We start from the raw sequence: 16,263 nt of genomic DNA on the forward strand, positions 1-16,263 counted from the left end.
AATCAACACGTGAAATATATTAATCTTCATCGTGTATGACCGAAAATAAAGGCGACAGGTGTTCAGAGCAACTGACCCTGCTGCAAGGCTCGCTACTCTTTCAGACAATCTTTACAAAGTTCGCAGAGTACAGCCCCTTCAAAGATGGTAGGGGAGGCCACATTAGTGCAATACAAATAAAGAGAAAAAACTTTTTTCATTTAATTCTAATGTAAACTATTATGAAATATTATCAGTTTCTACACAGTGCATGGGATTCTTCAAATAAATTTTCTCTGTTGTGTGCCACCGTGTTTATTCTGATTTCTTTTCCGCAAAATTATGGATCGTTGTTTTAATGAACCCCAGTTCAAGGGAAATAATCAACAAAGGACATCATCCGTACAGGTTGCGTTTAAATATGTTGTTATTGCTTAATTTATGCTTCACATACAAATTTGTGATTCTAACTTAATTTGATTAAATTCTACATTTTGTCTTGTACGTATGAAGATGTGATGGCCTAATAAAGACCATTGTTAAATGTAGACTGTGCATGGAGCGTACTATGAGTCTGTATTACTTTGAAGGATTTCGAGTGACAGGGAAACGAGGTTTCGACACCAGCAGCAAGTTGACTTTTTCATTAGGAGCAAATATATTTATTGAGTAAAATAGTTTATGATTTTGTTTTTCTAGAACATTTTTCGTGTATAGCAGGTAGGTGCGTTGTTGCGAACGTGATGTGTGGATGCAAAGCAAAGCAATTGATTTCCGAGAATGTTTGACGTTATTAAAGATTCGCGATATATCAGAAGTTTTCTTGGTGACTTTTTCCTTTTGTTTGATTTGCTAAATGATCACTTTTTGTAACTGTGTAAATAGTTGAACAACGAGGACTAAAGCGTCCGTCTGTCGATCATGGCTGAAGAAATTGATTTCGAGGAGCAGTTGGAGCAAGAAAAAAGGCAACAGGCGGAGGAAGAGGAGAAGGAAGCAGCCACTATTGGTCTAAGCTATACTGATAGCGATGGAACTATCATGGAATGGGATCCTATCAAAAGGGCATTTTTTCCAAAAGTATTAAAGAATATTCTTGGATTTTTTCTGCTTTTTTTCTCAAGTTTCATATTGATAATGTATCTCAAAAGATTAAGTATGACAGCTTAATAATTATGTGCATTTGTGTATGGTTTAATTAAGTAAGATCTTTAATAAAATGTTATGCTAAAAGCCATACCCTTGTGTATCTTATTAAAGATTCATATTTTATGTTTTTTATTTAAAATATTTTTATTTCAATAGTATTTCTTTTTTGACTAAGCAATCTTTTATTTTAAATGAAATTCATATTCAAAATATTTTATCCAGATTGACATGGACTTCATTGCAAGGTATCAGATGAATTATGGCATTGACAACTAGTGAGACCAACAAGGAGGGTGCTACAGGATATGAGAAAAAGCTTTCAGCAAAGTAATACAGGCACTGACGGGGAATTTAACTATCAAGCATATTATTCCTACTACCATGGGGGCGATAACAAAAGATCTTTGCAGAATCTGGGCAATGAGCAGAAACAAAGCATTGAGGATGAAGAAGAAGAGGACGAAGATACAGTAAATGCAGATGAATCGACTGAGAAGAAAGGCAAACAAAAAAAGAAAGGAAAAGATAAAGGTGATGGAAAACGCAAACTACCAGAAGAGGCACCATGTAAGTCTTTTTTGTAATGCAGCAAAATAAATTTGTACAGTGGCTTTTTTTTTAAACAGTTTGTTAAAAATAAAAATGCTACATTATTTTGGCTCCATAATGTATATTTACAGTTAGATTCCTAAAGACTAGTGGCAGTAAGTGTAGGTGGTTCACCACAACTAAGCCATGCATAAGAAAGCAGAGCCCAGCTGTTCTCCTGCCACTTTTACTATCCCTAGTAAATCAAGAACCATTTCTTCTGGAAAGTGTTTTGGAGGGCCAGGGAGTTTTCTACACATTGGCCTTAGAAGGCCTTATTTGACAACCTTACGATCTACAGTCAAGTGCACTAACCATCAGCCTTCCCACTGAAATTCAGAAAAAAGCTTGTATATAAGACAAATTGTTTTAATTGCTTGCATTTTTGCAGCCTGGTTTGACGTGGACTCAGAAAAGTCAACACATGTATATGTGTCGGGTTTGCCGTCGGACATCACGGAAGACGAATTCAAGGAAATGATGAGCAAATATGGTCTTATTATGTTTGATCCAATTACACACAAGCCTAAACTAAAGCTCTACACTGGCCCAAATGGCACACCAAAAGGAGATGGCTTATGTTGTTACATAAAGGTAATTTAACAGCCTCCCTAAGATCATGTTTTCCACTTGCGCGTATCTTGAATGAGCTACAATGCTTTCATTTTCTAGAAGAACATTTTATAAAACAATTTTTTTATCAGGCTTCTTCACTAAATGTTGTTGAAAATTTATCACAATTACTTACCACAAATAATATTACAAGAAAAAAAATTGAGCAGTATTAAAACTGTTTCATAAAACCTTTCAGAAAATAAGTGTTGTGTCTTATGCAAAAATATACATTATTGATTATATCACCAGCCGTCTTCTTCATGCACATAATATGTGTCTTTTGATTAGCAAGAATCTGTTGATCTTGCCCTGAAACTTTTGGATGGATACCAGCTTCGAGACAGCACCATCTCAGTAGAGAGAGCTAAATTCCAGCTCAAGGGAGAATATGATCCAAATAAAAAGAAGAAAAAACTCAGTAACAAAATGAAGAGGAAACTAAAAGAAAAGCAACAAAAGTAAGTGTGATGCAAAAAAAAAAACAAAAAAAACTTGCACAATGAATTAATTGGATCCCAGTTCATAACTGCTGCTTTCTCACAATCTACAGCAGTGGTTCTCAAAGTTTTTCAGGACTGCGGACCACTTTACTTAAGTAAAAACTATGGCGGACCACCAAGGCCTAAGTAAAAAATATGGCGGACCACCAAGGCCTAAAAGTCAGTCTGTACTATGAATTTCAAATTTAAATTGCCGCATTTGTTTCATTTTAATTCAAAACTAAATGTCCTTTTGTGAAAGTAACATAGTAATAAGATGACATAAAACTATGTATACCTCATCTTTTGTAATTAAAATGTTAATGCGAGGAATGCATCACTTTAAACATCACTTTGCTGACATATGACGACTATCAGCCGTGGACCACCTGACTTATGCCCATGGACCACTAGTGGTCCGCGGACCATACTTTGAGAACCACTGATCTACAGGAAGTCAAAATTTTTACTGCAAATGAGTAAACATCCCTCTTTTCCAGCTTTTATCCCTCCACTCTGGATTATGTCTTGAAGTATTATCTTTCTTTACTTTATTTCCTTATTTATTTATTAACTGCTTACCAAATGGCCAGTTTTTTTTTTTTAACAGGTTGTTTGACTGGAGACCAGACATTGCACCAGGTACAAGGCTTCGTCATGAGCGCATTGTTATTCTGAAGCACATGTTTGATGTGAAAGAGTTTGAGGTTGGTGAGATATTTAGAATACCTATTAACTCTTTACAGTTCACAACTGGGTCAGTGGCTGAAACACTTCTGATGATTGTGTAGACTTAGGGAAGATATTTATCACCAAAGCTTATCTGATGGTTTACTAATGATTACCTTAGGTTGAGTAATGATCCGTGAGAGATGTTAACCAGGAATGTGCTAAATCTGGTGTTGTTTGTTTGATGGTTTATTGTAGAATGACTCTATGTTGATCAATGACCTGAGAGTAAGTGCTTACAGTGAAAGTGCCATATTTTACTGATGTTTACTGTGTTTTTCTTCTTTTTTTTTAGGATGACCCTGCATTGATCAATGAGCTTAAAGAAGATGTTCAGAGTGAATGTGCCAAGTTTGGTGAAGTACGCAAAGTGCAGGTGTACGATGTAAGCTCATTATTTTTCAGGGTTTTAAAAGACTTATAACCCTTGGTGTCTATTCCTTGTACCTTTTTGTTAATGTTTGATATATTCTGCCATGTTCTCAAGTGATGCAGATAAATAAAAAATGATAAACTGTATAATAATTTAATACGGGGTCTGTGGCTTACAGGTTTTAAAGTTACAATGGAGTTTTTCTCAGGATGTAACTGTAACTGCTATCAACTAAAAACTTCACATTCCTGTGGAATATTCAAATAAAGTGCAAAATCGACCTTTGCACATATGCACCAAATATTTTCATTGCAGTTTATTTAGAAAGGGAAACAGATTGAGTAATAAATCATAGTTTTGCTTTAGTTGTTGCAATCCTGCTGAAAGTAAGGTTTGTTTTCATCATTTGGTCTTTCTTTTTCTTTGTCCAGCGTCACAAAGATGGTGTGATATCTGTCACTTTCAAGACTCCCGAAGAAGCTGATGTATGTGTTGCGGCCATGAAAGGACGGTGGTTTGCCAAGAGACAAATTGTAGCTGAAACATATGATGGAAAAACAAACTATGATGTTCATGAAACAGATGCTGAAAAGGAGGAGCGTCTGCAACACTGGGAATCATTCCTGGAAGTTGGTAGCAGCAAAGCTAAAGTTACTGGTGCTAAGGAGAACAAACCTGTTGCAGTTGGTGGGCAGAGTTTATCTACAGAAGCTGGGAGTGCAGCTTCACAAGCCATTGTGGGAGCTCCTGAGAGTGCTCATTCCGCAGCTTCAGCCAGGGACAGTAACTCTGTACCTTGAATGTGGAGGCAGGGGCTGGCTGTCCAGATTCTGCAAGTGCTGCAGCAGTTAGATGGGTGTCTTCATTCTAGAAGAATCAACGGTTTTGCAGTTATACTTTCAAGATCTGTGGTGGGATGGTCCTATCAGACTAACACATTCTGCCTTATGTTTTTCTCTGCTGTGTACCATGTTTGTATCAGTAGATGAGGTCTGACTGGGCTGTAGTCACTTCAAGCAGAGCTTCCAGGATTTTAGTGCCAATATGACTTCATAGTTTTAGGCAGTTGTTTAGTCAGGCAAGTGTTGTGAATGTATCATTGTAACACCTCCAATATTGTCATTTCCATATTCAGCCTGTGGAAACATTAGTTTACATTTTCTTCTCAGTCATGCTTTTTTTCCCCCAAGAAAGAGGAAAATATGTGGCTTTTTGCATGCAGACAGTGTACTTTAAATGCTGAGCTGAATAATAGTCGGCCAGGTAATGCTTACATCAACAAGTTTGCTTGTATTGTCAAAGTAGCATAAAAACATAGAATGAAATTTTATTGACAAATGCGAAGAAGTCTAATGGAGTTTAGAGGCTGATTAGTGTGGAGACTATTTATTTTATTTCTAAAATAAAAATCTTTTAAACTTATGAAATCTTTTGCTGGCTGACAGACCTAGGTAATGTGTTTGTAATGATGAGCTAGCAGCACATTGGTGTTTCAGTGCACAGCACCTACCACCATTTATAGTGGATCATCACTAAAATTTTGTCCCTTTATTTTACTTGGAAAGTTCTGCATTGTTTGCCAGGTTGCTTTATCAGTTTCAGTCTGAATTCCAGCATATTAGCTTCAATTTAGAATGTCTCTTGCAACCACTCATTTCAACATACAACATAATTGAAAATTGATTTTTTTTCAGGATTACTCTGGGTATATATAATCAAACTGATCAATCAATGTATCTTGTTACAAACACAAATGCAACTGCCTCTTGACAAACATGAATGTTACAAATATTTGTAAAATGATGTTTACTTGAAAAACAGGAGGGTAAAAACTAGTTTAGATATGAGAAAAAATTGTTATTACAGGGTAAAATTTAAGGCTCCTTGGCTATGCAGAGGAACACTGGTGACGTGGAAGTGACCAAAGCTGAACAGAAAACGAGAAAGGTGTGTGTGTATTTGAAGTAAAGTGCAAATACATCAATAACATATCCTAGCATTGGACCACTGTCAGATCCTAAACCACTGCTGTAAGCAACTAATCCAAATTAAACAAAATTTTATTATTGATGACTGTGTCATTTTTATTCTTCAAGCAAGAAGAGAATGTCGATGTTTGTATTACCTGATCAGAACAGATTTAGGAAATGACTGCTCTAAAATGAATCCAGAAACAGTGGGAACACATACTCATATTGGAATTGTAAGTGAAATGTTCTCCCCAACAGAAGCATGGGAGCTGTAGAAAGGAGATTGGAGGTATTGGGAAAGGGGTTCTAGGACAGAGATCGTTAGTGCAGGTATGTCACTGCGGCTTGCACACCCGGCCTATCGATTACCGTACCCAGCTTTTCCCACAAAGCTGATTTTCACCCACTTCGCCATGCTTAAAAGAAAAAAAAAATAGTTTCAAGCTTTAGTGCTGGCAGCCTGGCCTACTGACAGTTGTTATTCCGTTCCAAATTTTGACCGCGGCTTGTGTAAACAGGTGAGAGCAACGAATCGGGTGGAGTAAGTATTTGAAAACAAAACGAATTTCTGAGATTTAAGATACATATCCATTTTTTAAATTTAAAAGAGGGGTTGACTTTTCAGTAAGCTGCTTCTCCTGAAGTTCCGATGTACTGTTTACCGCGGACACCGGCCCTTAGATCCCCGGTGCATGCTGCCATGGAGACCCGTGTTTATTAATTAAAGCAGTAAGTCTTGTGACTTCAGTAACATCGATCAGCCACGTGTGCATGACCTAGCGTTGACCTGTATGTCAAGGTCTTCACACTTCTGTAAGCACGTGAGTGGTGTGTGTGTGCGTGCGCGCGCTCGCGGGCCTTTGTTTTCCTGTGTGTGTGTGTGTGTGACGGGGGATGGGTGAGTGGGCATCATTACGAGGGGGGAAAGATGCGTGTGTGTGAGAGTGCGCTCACAGATAAGTGTAGTATTGTTATAATGCTCTGTGTATGTGCGCGCGGGTAATAGGAGACCTAGAATTTATGATGACCTCCCTTTGAAGCACAGCAAGACAATAGCAAAGACAACACCCATCATCTGAACCTTTTATTGAAAAAAATAAAATGTACAAAAGAAACAGTTTCTAAGTTTTTTAAAACAAAAAAGCTCGATGCAAGACGAGAAAGCGACACCCGTTATTTCATCTGTTTAACGACCGCAGTGTTTCAGCCATTATTTAAAGTGCGAACTGTTCATGTCTTCACACACCACTGGCATCATCCACACGATAGTGCTTGTGTTTCTTTTTCATCGTCGGGTCTTTCTCTGAGTGTCGTCGAGAAGTAAGCGATGCGTCTTATTGTAGTGGCAGCGTGCTGTCTGGTCTCGTGCTGTGCGGCGGTCTGGCCCCCACCCAAGGCTCCAGATAGAGGTGGACCGGTCAGAGAAGCCAACGCGCCCAAGTTCAGCAAAGAATTGTCAAATGTAAAGAGCTCGCCCTTCCAAGGAAAATCGGTAGGCATTTACTCACATGTACTCCCGCACACACACATCAACTCACCCACCTACCCACTTACCCCACCCTTCCCCCACATATGAGAACATTTTTTCTAAACTTGTTAATTTACTGGGATATATTTTATACTACCTATTGTGCATTCATAATTTTATTTTTTTTTAATTTAGCATCTACGATATTTAGTAGATCAGTGAGTATCTGTTAGCACAGGCAGAGGTCATTATGAAAGAAATCTGACTCGCCATGCTTTATACAATGAAAATTTGACAACTAATATTAGAAAATGCTTTTCTACTTTTTAAGGACCATTTCAGTGTAAACGCAGTATTAGATATAACTGTTACTTCAGAGGTTCTAGCTTGATTTTCACGGGGAACGAGCTTGTCGAGGGCAGTGGCAGCCCCAGGGGCGTGTTACACGAGATGTAGTATATACTTGCCCATATCATTAGTATCACCCAGAGCGTTGTCTGTACTAACATTAGTATCAGGGTGTGAAAACTACTCGCACAACCCCACAACCCTTCGTACATCCAAATTATAATACATGTATAGTATTATGAAATAACGATTCTTCATTTTTTATTATTCTTTCTGTACTGGCATTATAATGTGCTGTATCACATTAATATTCTGTATCAACAGTGTTTTAGTACGGACGTGTAATACAAGTTCGTGGTTCTAGCGGTTTATGTATTGATGTTGCTTTTGCAGGGTTGTATTAATAGTTTAATGCTGTTATTACACTGATAAGATTATTAATTAACATTTTTTTTTTATAAAGAGGTGCACTGCTTTCTCTAAAGGTGTTCGATCTTTCCACTCCATAGATCGGTGACGAAGCCAGCTATTCCATTCCCCTCGGAAGCAGCAAGAACAAAGGAAAAGAGAACTCTGCGGATACTGCTGCAACAAAGAACGGCAACTCGTCGATAGGAAGTATTTCGGAGATGTTAGGGAAGGTTGACTTAAGTAAACTAGACTTAAATAAGGTCAAACCTGCGAACTTAAACATGATGGGAATGCAAGGGGGTTCAAACAACCGAAGATCCCCCTCCCGGAACGAGGAGGAATCGCCGGATGAGCCTACATGGGACAGAAACAGTCCATACCAGATTGCCGCAGATCGGGGAGGGTCGGATGTCAACAGCAGGTCCCAGTACCAGAATCCAGGGATTTCGAAAAAGGGAATCGCATCCATTAATGTCCAGCCACGGCCCCCGGGCTCAGGGAAAGCGGCCAACAACGTTGGAGTTGGTAAACCCGGAGCACCCCAGAAGAAAGCGGGTAGTTTTTCTCCAACGACTCCCCCGTTAAAGAGCTCGAATCAAGGGAAGAAACAACAGCAGAGCCCCAAGAAGTCGGGCTGATCAGCCGGCCAATGCTCCATCCGAATCGCTTTGAATGTCCGTGAGGCGCCGGATCATTAGATACATACAGTGACCCCCCTCCCCTCCTTTATCTGCCATGTCACTCCAAAATCAGAGTTCACCTTTGACCCGCAATTGTTCTTACGTACTTACCGTTTGCATCCCTTCTCCATGGCCAGCTACTCTGGTTTCCTGCTGGCGCAGTTATGATGTGGTCTTTGTAAGAAATAAGAAAAATCTCCCTGTAACAATTATCTCATTTCCACACATTCCATTTTCATATTTGTAGTTCCTTTTCAGGGTCCATGGCTTAAGACTACATCTTCTCATACAGTCTAAACTCCTGTTCCCTTGACTTGCACAAAAAGAGATATACACCATTGTAAATGAATAAAGAAGTAATGCAACTGTTAAAATGTATCACAGAGCGATGGTAAGTCTATCACTAACTGAAGTGATTTTAATAAACATGATGAAGAACAACGAAGCCTTTCTTTTCATTTATTATTTCATTTGTTCATTTCTACACCTTAGCTATTTTCCTTCTTTTGCATTTTTCTTATTAATAATTGAGCTTCTATTCTTGTAGCAGCACTTGATGTAAGCTTTGTCTACTTCTGTTACAACAACATCCAATCTGCACAACCATGAATCACATGACCAGACTCAGGCAAAATGTAGTCTGCGAATTCTGATGTTTGTTGTGTTCTAAACATTTCATCTGCTTTTACGGAGAGTTCAGTATACTCATGGACATATTGTGACAGGTCATTTTGACATTCGACACTGCTGAAAATTTTATTTTGAAAGACGATATTACATATGTAATGAAGTATAATAACTTTGTTTTATAAACATCGCTTTCTCATCGCACTCATGGACCTATCTGTAGGGGCATCTAGTCAAAATCGCGATTAAAGCGAGATGTTTTCGTGTTGACTACGAGAAGAGGGATGGTAAATATACCACTGTACTGAGTATAGGGTTGTGTCTGAGAGCCAAATTTTAGTCAATCAAGTTTTTCTTAATTTGCAATCAAACAATCCACGCATTAGTCGTTAAAGTTAGCACTTGTCACCAGCACAGCGAGAATTGACTGTCCTGGATTCAAATCTCGCTTTAGGCACACTGTTTTTTATTTCTTTGTATGCGGTACCTGTTTAGAGGACCGGGTGCTTTGCCGTGATAAAACCTTACTGTTTAAATCACCAATACCCCTTTTCCCACGCGATACAAGCGATGCAAGCGTATCTTCAATTTCTCTATAAACATCATCCGTTAAAAAAATTATTTCACACTTTCTCTATGAAATGGACTGTTATATTAGTGGCTAATTGATTGACCAATTTTCGCCAGAGATTCGTCCAAGATTTTCTCTTGGTTCTCTCTCTCTATGCTTTTATCATCCTTTTTTCCTTCTTTGCGTCAAACCAACCAACCGTGAGAATTTTCTCGGCGCTGTCTTTTAATTACCTGTGTGCAGATAAGTACTGGCATTAGTGCAAACTAGGTAAGGGGAAACGGAACAGGTAATTATTAGCTGTGCCCAGCAGAATGCTAGGGACAACAGTGACAAAGTCTCACGAACTCTTTGACGCCGGAAACAAGAAGCAGCTGTGACGTCCATAAAGCTCTCGTGTTTCAAATGATAAGCCTCGTGCAGGTCGTGTGAACCTTTTTCTGACCTGCTAACGACCTGTAGCTTTTATGTTTTTGGCATGGTGCACAAATGTTTCTGGGCGGGTAGCTATCTACCCTTACTCTTCCCTCCTCCCTCGTTTTCTTTTAAGTCCTATTTTGGTCCCAGGGTCAAAAGTTTACTCGAGATCACAAGAACACCTCTTTGTTGTGGACGCATGAGTAAAAGAGAATCGTCCTTACATAAAATCGTAGCGTTAAATACACATTATATATTTGACAGAAATGTGTGGAAAGCAACTGAAAGAGTCTTTTAACTCATATACACGAACAGAGTACATTTATTTTAGTGAATGGGGTGCTCTCAGTACAAGAGACGACGAATGCACTCAAAGTTCTTGCAAAGTCGAATGCAAAGCTTTTCAAAGCTAGGTTCTGTTCTCAAAGGGACCGCGACACAAGCATCTGACCACTTCATTTCTTTGCCCGATGACTATTGCCTGCACCCATCCAGCATGTGCTTTTGTTGAGAAGAAAAGACTAAAAAATGAGCAAGAAGACACCTTTAATTGCTATTTACACAGGATAGTATTACAGGTAACAATACCTGCAGCCTGATATGAACAAACAATGTACAGTACATGACCAAAGACTATCTTGCTAGGGGTCCGTTCTTCCTTTTAATTTCTTATCTAGTTGTCCATGGTGAACAAACAAAGCACAAAAGGTGATGAAGATGAGGAAGGTTGCATAAAGGTTTTAGTATATTATGACAATATACAAGAGGAGAAAAGTGTAAAGGTCCTTTCCAAGTTTATTTTAACGAGAAAGCCCAATACAATCTTCACTTGACAGTTTGTTATTGTCGGTAACTGCTAGTACACACTTGTTGATCAGTATTGTGTCACTGATTAATGATTTTGTGACAAAAAAGCGAGCTTGCCATTTTCCAGGTTTCCCAGTTAAGCGCTTCGGAGTAGTTTTAGTATTTTTCTCAAGTAATTGTAATAACTCAGAAAAACTTTTTTTCCCCTTTTTTCTCGTTTTGGTTTCTGTGCCTCTAATGGTAGCCGGGGTGACTGTCATTTGACGGGCAGCAGCTTTTGCAGGTGTTGGCCTTTTGCGATCTGGTGTTGTAGCTACAGGCGCAGGTTTGTTCAAAACTGTGGTTGCTGCTGTTGTTCTTGTAACAGGATTTACTTTTGGTCCACGTTTATCCTTTTGAGCGGTCCCTTGAACCTACATAACAGCGAAAGCACACACACACACACAAAACACACACACAAACACACACAATTATAAGCATAGCAAACGTGGACAGTGATGTAGCTGCGTGTTGGTGGTACAATGGCTAAAGCACATGTCACTGTGCCACAAAAATTCTGTTTTGACTTGATTATTTAGTGTATCAATCCATCGTCATCTCTAGAACATGTTAAGATGGCAAGAGACATAACTCATCTTGCTGACGATTACCTCTCTTAGTGGTTTATTTCAACAAGTATTTATTAAGTCTTAAAGATAGCGAAAATCGGGTGAAACACGTTGAAAACATTATCTCATTTCAACTCCCATGTCTTGAGTGTGGGATCTGTTGAAATTGGTTTTATTACTTTGCAAACTCATTCTTGGGGGATACTTCGAACTCCAAACATCTTCCCGCCATGTGTTCCCTGTGTGTTCAGATCCGTGGTTACTCCCATCGCGGTAACTGTTATTAAAAACTGAGTTTGTTTCTTAATGAACACATAAAGAGCTTCTGCAGAACATCATGTGATTGCACTGGACTGTTACAACATGCATGTGACAGTGATGGGTATCTAAAATGTGAAATTAATGGTGAGACATCAGACCGTTGCTGAAGGTCTCGCCGTGTCGAGATAATAAATTCTCAACATCAGTCGACTTGCTGCCTGAGGCCGGTGATTCTCAAGAGGCTTACAAGTTAAGCCGAGGCTTGTAAGTTAATTACAAAAACCTGGATTTCACATAAAGTCTGACTTAGTCACACACATTCCACTGTTGACTCCCTACGAGCCTCATCTTTGCCAGCATGAAAACAGAGCATTTTTCATTCCATTTTCACATATACGAAAGAGAACAAATAATAAAAGACTAATGAAAAAAGTAAATCAAGTAACAGAATCGCCATCTTTTTCTCTTTCCTCTCTCGTTCTTCTCTTCCTTCTGTCCTGCATTTGTTTCCAGTGATAATATAGAAGATGAGAAAGATGAAAAGGTCCTTTCCAAGTTTATTTTAACGAGAAAACCTAATACAATCTTCACTTGACAGTTTGTTATTGTCAGTAACTGCTAGTACACACTTGTTGATCAGTATTGTGTCACTGTCTGTGTGATTGCTTCTTCAGGGTCTGTGGGCTCCATTTTCTAAGGGACAGGCTGCCCTTTAATACAGTTATGTGGTTATGGGTGATACCCTCCGAAATCTCTTGTGATCATTAATTTAGAAAATGGCCATTTTCGAGGCTTCCTAGTTGTGTACTTCGGAGTAGTTTTAGTATTTTTCTCAAGTAATTGTAATAACTCAGAAAAACTTTTTTTCCCTTTTTTCTCGTTTTGGTTTCTGTGCCTCTAATGGTAGCCGGGGTGACTGTCATTTTACGGGTAGAAGCTTTTGCAGGTGTAGTCCTTTTGCGATCTGGTGTTGTAGCTACAGGCGCAGGTTTGTTCAAAATTATGGTTGCTGTTGTTCTTGTAACAGGATTTACTTTTGGTCCACGTTTATCCTTTTGAGCGGTCCCTTGAACCTACATAACAGTGAAAGCACACACACACACACACACAAGCACACACAGACAAGAACACACACACAAACACACACAATTATAAGCATAGCAAATGTGGACAGTGATGTAGCTGCGTGTTGGTGGTACAGTGGCTAAAGCACATGTCACTGTGGGTTTGGATCCTCTTTCCCGAAAGCTGGGATGTTCAGCTTTGTTTCATGGATACTCGCTCATAAACACCAACATGCACAAGAGGTCATTAAACTACACGAACATGTTGATGCAAATATTCCACAAAAATTATGTTTTGACTCGATTATTTAGTGTATCAATCCATCGTCATCTCTAGGACACGTTAAGACGGCAAGAGACATAACTCATCTTGCTGACGATTACCTTTTGTAGTGATTTATTTACACATATATATATATATCAAGTCTTAAACATAGCGAAAATCGGGTGAAACGAGGTGAAAACATGATCTTATTTCAACTCCAATGTCTTGAGCGTGAATCGTTGAAATGGGTTTGATTATTGACACCTTGTTTACAACAATAAAGACACTCACCAGCAGGACGATGGCGCCCAAGACGAGAAGAGACAGCTTCATGTTGATGACAGAGAGCTGCAGGTCCAAGATGGAACACTCAGTGAATTGTCGGGTTCATGCTTTTATTGCCATTCATTCCAGTCCGATGACCTTCCTCTCTCAACCTTTGAACCTTACTCATTAGCGTTGCCCTCACGAGTCTCAAATGAATTGTAATTTCGCCAGTCACACTGCTGGTTTCGGTGTTACTTCTCATAATACTTGAAACAACGGCTTCATTCTTTGGAGACTTTCTGTTACCGTCAGCCGGTGTTTATGTATGGCATAGTGTATATTTTACAAACGCGGTCTAACCTCTGGTTTACCTGATTGCTGTAACTATTATAAACGCAGCCTTTGGTAGGAGTGATGGAGGAGAGCCTGTCTCTGAAGCTTCCCCTTTGTTTGAAACATTGTTTGAACCATCACACACATACAGACGCACACACACACACACACGCACGCACGCACGCACGCACGCACGCACGCACGCACGCAATGAAAAACACTGATACAGTCATAGTTTTTAGGATTCAATTTTAATGTTTAGCATCGGAACACATAAGACCTTACCAGGACTATGGTAAAGTTCATGGCGACACAAAGAACAGAGCTTTGTCTTCATGGTAGTGAGTCAGCACTGACTGCCTGGGCTGGTAGACAGGTGCCACGTGACATCTTAACAAGACTTCAGAAGTAATTTCCAAGTAACTCCAAGCTTCAAATGTGAGTTGTTTAATTTTTTTACCCATCACTTCATCACAATCATCCAAATCTTTGTTACTAATTTTGTGACACAATGACAAAGCGAGAATTATTGAGATTCCCAGTTAGGTCAATGTAATCGCAGTTTGATTGGTTGATTCCTTTTGTTGACAATGTTTACCCTTGTTAATGTAATAAAATTTTACTATTTCTTCTGGTGGCTTTTTGTTTCTTTTCACTTATTTCAGATTGCTTTACCAAGCATTCCTGTATCATTTTTTTCTGAAACTGCATGTGTAGGCTTCTCTTTCATTCAGAGGAGTGTCTACAGTCAGGAAGATGTCTACATGTGCCTTGGCTAGGTAGAAGAAATGTAGTTGTGTCGGTTCAGAGGTTTGTCAACACCAAATGAAGCTAGAGCCCAGGAACGGTACTCCCAGAAGAACAAAGCAAGGACGAAGAAGACAGGATGCTCGCTTGTTAGTAGATCATTGGCTTATATCTGTTTTTTCCATAGTCAGGATCCATGCGGGCCTTTTTAGTGACATCTTTTCTTCTTTTAGCAGTGATCAGCATGGGTCTAGTGACAGGTGGGAATTTGGTGGTAGATGTGGGTTTGGTGGAGAGTTTTCTGGTGGTAGATGTGGGTCTGGTGGTAGGAACATTTCGAAAAGGAAGTTTGGGAACAGAGGTCGTTCTCACGCTGTTGGGAGGCAGTTTCTTGAGGGTTGCAGACAGCTTCTGTAGTTGAACCTAGACAGAGAGGACCACATCCATACATATTTAAAAGTAAAAGAAGAATTAAAAATTAAGTACACAAGCAAAGGTGCGAGCCAGGAAAAGTAGCTTTACTCAGTCTGATTCCTGTTTTGTCTGGGTTCGCAAAGACTAGCGCATCGCGGAATATCGCTGTTACAGAAAAAACAACAACAAGCAATTGGACTCAGTAAAAAGATGACCACTCTTAGCAATTATTACACATTTTATACATGTATATACTATCGTACATCTAAAAATTGTGTTGACAGTTACATTGTTTAAAAACGCATGGAAACAAGTCTTGTCAACACGGGTTAAAAAGCAATCTTGTGTCTTTTATTGCTTTTAGAAACAAGTCAATCACTCACCAGCCCGATGGCAGTAACCACGACAACAGAAAACAAGAAAAGAGACAGCTTCATGTTGATGGCAGATTTCACTACCAGGTTAATTAAGGACCTGCTGGCTGCAAGCTTTTATGGTCCTTCATTCATGTCAGAGAACTAACCCCGTCTCCCCTTCCAGGCTTGTCTTCTGAAATATCGCTGCAATTACGAGTCTCATTAGCTAAAAATTAAATTGTAATTTTGTCAATGATACTGTTGGTTTAGGCTTTTTTAAGCCCCAAAGACCTTCATTCTATGTATTTTTCAAAAGTGTGGTTACCTTGATGGCAGTAAGTACTGGAAACACGATCTTACTTTTATTGCCTTAGAAAAACCTCTGCCAAAGACTTCACACAATGGCAGCTTGTTGTACAGGCAGCGAGTGTAATGATGAAGACCAACATTTGTAACACATTTCCTAACTTTAAAGTACCTCAGTGAGCTAACAAAGGTTATATTTATATGCACAAATACAAATTCAAAACAAAGAGAGATTGTTTGCCGATTAAAAAAAAAAACTCACTACCGGTGGTTTTGATAAAAATAAAAGCTATATTTTTGCTAATAAAATAAAATTTGTCCTGTTTTACTGTCGTACTTTTCTTTTAAGCATCTAGAAGTTTAGAGAAGTTTTGTTTAAAGTGTCTTTCAAATTGAAAAGAATATACCGATAAAAAGACTGGCGACACCCG

At 39.0% G+C, this 16,263-nt stretch overlaps 4 protein-coding genes across 5 annotated transcripts; 2 read left to right on the forward strand and 2 right to left on the reverse strand.

Moving 5' to 3' along the window:
* The first annotated feature begins 235 nt into the window (after nt 1–235).
* Nucleotides 236–5,982, forward strand: LOC112566762 (HIV Tat-specific factor 1-like). The gene is given in 9 exon segments (XM_025243104.1): nt 236–387; nt 865–1,059; nt 1,351–1,401; nt 1,404–1,695; nt 2,108–2,310; nt 2,620–2,789; nt 3,421–3,517; nt 3,835–3,924; nt 4,344–5,982. Coding segments are annotated over 8 exon segments (1,431 nt in total). The 5' UTR covers nt 236–387; nt 865–900; the 3' UTR covers nt 4,713–5,982.
* Nucleotides 5,983–7,123: 1,141 nt separating this feature from the next.
* LOC112566374 lies at nt 7,124–9,230 on the forward strand. Its single transcript, XM_025242532.1, has 2 exons — nt 7,124–7,374; nt 8,208–9,230. Exons 1-2 carry the CDS (start codon nt 7,210–7,212, stop codon nt 8,745–8,747), a joined length of 705 nt encoding a protein of 234 aa, XP_025098317.1. The 5' UTR covers nt 7,124–7,209; the 3' UTR covers nt 8,748–9,230.
* A 1,714-nt stretch (nt 9,231–10,944) lies between these two features.
* Nucleotides 10,945–13,961, reverse strand: LOC112566517. Of its 2 annotated transcripts, XM_025242735.1 has the most exons (3): nt 13,701–13,961; nt 13,115–13,153; nt 10,945–11,624 (listed from the first exon to the last, which is right to left on the reverse strand). In XM_025242735.1, exons 1-3 carry the CDS (start codon nt 13,740–13,742, stop codon nt 11,205–11,207), a joined length of 501 nt encoding a protein of 166 aa, XP_025098520.1. In that variant the 5' UTR covers nt 13,743–13,961; the 3' UTR covers nt 10,945–11,204. The 2 variants fall into 2 exon arrangements, 1 of the variants encoding a protein (XP_025098520.1); XR_003099614.1 differs by lacking the exon at nt 13,115–13,153.
* A 288-nt stretch (nt 13,962–14,249) lies between these two features.
* LOC112566506 lies at nt 14,250–15,697 on the reverse strand. Its single transcript, XM_025242724.1, has 2 exons — nt 15,554–15,697; nt 14,250–15,179 (listed from the first exon to the last, which is right to left on the reverse strand). The coding sequence occupies exons 1-2, from the start codon at nt 15,605–15,607 to the stop codon at nt 14,907–14,909; spliced, it is 327 nt and encodes a 108-aa protein (XP_025098509.1). The 5' UTR covers nt 15,608–15,697; the 3' UTR covers nt 14,250–14,906.
* Between the last annotated feature and the right edge of the window lie 566 nt (nt 15,698–16,263).

Source organism: Pomacea canaliculata, linkage group LG6 (genome assembly GCF_003073045.1).
Source record: "Pomacea canaliculata isolate SZHN2017 linkage group LG6, ASM307304v1, whole genome shotgun sequence".
In the NCBI taxonomy this organism is placed as follows: Eukaryota; Metazoa; Mollusca; class Gastropoda; order Architaenioglossa; family Ampullariidae; genus Pomacea; species Pomacea canaliculata.